Consider the following 3,004-nt stretch of genomic DNA (forward strand, 5'->3'; position numbering starts at 1 on the left):
CCATTATTTTTTTCCCTCTGCAACTGCTGTTACCGCTTACTCTATTTTCTCCAAAACTATGGCAATTCAATTTCCCTTTTCAATCTTCTAATTCGATTCTCCATTTGCAGGGTTTCCACTCACAGATCTAATCTAACCATAATCTCACCTTTTTTTTTAATTTTTTTTTCTTTTTGCATATTTTTTTAGCTGCTTTGGCAATGGATGGTTTCAGCGCCGAAGATCTATCCACGATTGGGGGAATAGCAACGGTTTCGATTCTGCATTCGTTCATTCCAACTCACTGGCTTCCATTCTCCATTGTTGGTCGTGTTCAGAAATGGAATCTCTCTCGAACTCTCCTAGTTAGTGAGTTCCTCCTTTTTTTTCTTCGATTTGATTCTTTCTTACTTAGATCCGTGTTTTCGGAAATGAAATTTAGTTTCACCTTTCTGTTGTATCCAATGAGAGAAAGATTCCGTTTCTGGTAGCTATTTAGTTACTTGCATTTGAACTTTGTGTGAATGAGGTTGCATCAGATGCTGCCATTGTGAGGTTGAAGAAGTTATTATTGTTGTTGTTTACTTATCTTTGTTATTGTTGTTATTAATATTTTGGATTTTCTAGGTTTTGATTAGTTTTGTGGTGCTTAGAGCGTAAGTCATGTTTCAATCTTAGGGTTTAGGGATTATGGATTTTGTAGCTTTGTTCTAGTTTTATGAAGCATTGATCTGTTGATGTGGATGCTATAAATGGATCGAGGTATCAAGAATGAGAAAATTTCTCTCTGATGATTCATGATTGGGTTTCTGTATAATAGATTATTGAAATACGAAAAATGGGATTATGAGTTCTCAACATTTCATATACCTTTTTTTTTTAAAAATTTTGGTTCCCAATTTGTAATGCTTTAAGTGCTGCTAGCTGAATGCTTATGCTCATAACTTGCCCATCTGCTACTCAATGTTTTCTTTCTTTCTTTCTGTTGTTTTTTGTATTCAATGATATGATTATGTGTAAGGACTTGAGTTAGAATTATGCCCCAGAAAGAGGGAAAAGAGAAAAGTTTGCTTGTGGAGTGTGTCATGAATCGTTGCACCTTGTTGGTAGTCATTAACCTCCCATCATAATGATCTATTGGATCTTAGTCTAACTCTTAGCTTAATAATTGATTTGGTGCTTGGCGTGTCAAAATTATCTTCGATCTATAGTTTTTCATAGGAAAGGGTTCTCAGTTGAGGACTAATGAAATCAAATAGTATGCACTTTTTTTGGTGTATGTATGCAATTCTATGAACTGTATTCTACAAAACTAATTGATGCGCAACCTTGCATGCTAAAATCTTAAGTTTGAAATCTCAGCTTTGCAAAGATGATTAAGGAGAATGGTCCAACACGTGAGAGTACACTGAAGCTTTTGTTGATGGATGATAACATTGTTATATATGTAACTTTTTTCCCTCCACTAATCAAATTAGCAATAACATGGGGTGATATCGTGTTTGATTGGTGTATTTTTTTTTTTTACTTGTTGTGTTTGTTGATACGATATCATCAGAAGATAATATATCGAGTTGTTTTATTATGGCATCATTATCTGCATCATTCTCGGCATTACATTTTGTACTTAATCCATTTTCTCCATGCAGCTGCGCTTGGAGCAATTTTGCATGTAATATCCACTTCACTGCTTGGCATAACAGCAATCACGATGGCAAACACCATTGCTGGTGAAGAAACAGTGCATAAGCTTGCATCAATGCTACTTGTAGTTCTTGGTGGTGGTTATGTTATTTTGTTTTTAAGTGGAAAGGGTGGCCATAGTCATTCACACAACCAACCCATGGAGAAAATGGCCGTAGCAGGACTTATCCTTGTTCCTGCATTGTCTCCTTGTGCTACTACGCTTCCGGTATTTCTTGCCGTTGGAAACTCGTCTTCCATGATGATACTTGCCATCATAGTGCTGCTATTCAGGTATCAGTCAATTGCAATGCAAATTTTTTCTGTGCTTCTTCTTTCAAATGTGCTACTCTGCTTTTCTCTGTGTGCATTGCTGTTGGCTTTTCCTGCAAGTGTATAAAGTCACATGTTTACTGTGAAACTGTGTCGCTGGTTATCGTGGATTCATGGTTAGAAATTCTGATGTTGGTCATCTGCCTCACATTGACTTAAGCATTAAAGTCAACCTGTTCCAGTTATACTTTTCCCTTCAAACCGTCTACATTTGTTTAGGGAGGCTCGGGGTTTTTGAGTTGTTTGAAAGAATAATGAAGTTTAGGGAAAATTACACTCCTTTAAAATTTGGTGAAATTCAACCTGACTCGTCTGTATTTTTAATAAGCCCGCTACCCTTGTATTTTGTAAAGTATACACCAAACCTCAAGGAAAGTCAAATATGATTTTCCCTTGAATTTAAGAATCCTGATTATTGTTTTGCATTTGGAGCTTTGCATGTTATTGTGTACTGAAGATGTATATTCTTTGAAGCCCTGAATTTTTTTAGTTTCTAGCCTACTTCTTTATGTATAGTCTTGTTTTGATGCCAACAACTATGTAAAGATTTAGTAGTTTAGAAACTTGTTACCATCACTAAGCTTGAGACATGGTGCATGTTACAGCACAATATCTGTGATGACATCGCTAGTAGCGTTGTCATTCTACGGGGCTAGTCAGCTGAAGTTTCACTGGGTCGAGCGCTATGACAAACTTCTCGTCGGTTCAGTGTTGTGCTTAGTTGGCATCTTGACGCTCTTTTTTCATCATCATGACCATGGAGAAGTAGGTATGGCTGGAGAACACACTCATATTCACAGGAAGATGATTTCATTGTGAGATATATATATTATATACACATACATATATCAAATGTGAGATGTGAATTGATGTGTGAGCTTTTTTGTATAAAAGAAAATGTTGTTGGTATTAATAGCATTGATCATTGTGGTGTAGTTGAGGTGAGTGTGTACACTGAATTTACAATGTGAAGTTAATGAAGATTAAAATCACTACTTTAGTTTAGATA

At 36.0% G+C, this 3,004-nt stretch overlaps 1 protein-coding gene across 1 annotated transcript; it reads left to right on the forward strand.

Annotated features, from left to right (window-relative positions):
* LOC107608567 lies at positions 1-3,004 on the forward strand. Its single transcript, XM_016310328.2, has 4 exons — positions 1-61; positions 190-348; positions 1,629-1,956; positions 2,601-3,004. Exons 2-4 carry the CDS (start codon positions 201-203, stop codon positions 2,812-2,814), a joined length of 690 nt encoding a protein of 229 aa, XP_016165814.1. The 5' UTR covers positions 1-61; positions 190-200; the 3' UTR covers positions 2,815-3,004.

This window comes from Arachis ipaensis, chromosome B07 (genome assembly GCF_000816755.2).
Source record: "Arachis ipaensis cultivar K30076 chromosome B07, Araip1.1, whole genome shotgun sequence".
NCBI classification, from domain to species: domain Eukaryota; kingdom Viridiplantae; phylum Streptophyta; class Magnoliopsida; order Fabales; family Fabaceae; genus Arachis; species Arachis ipaensis.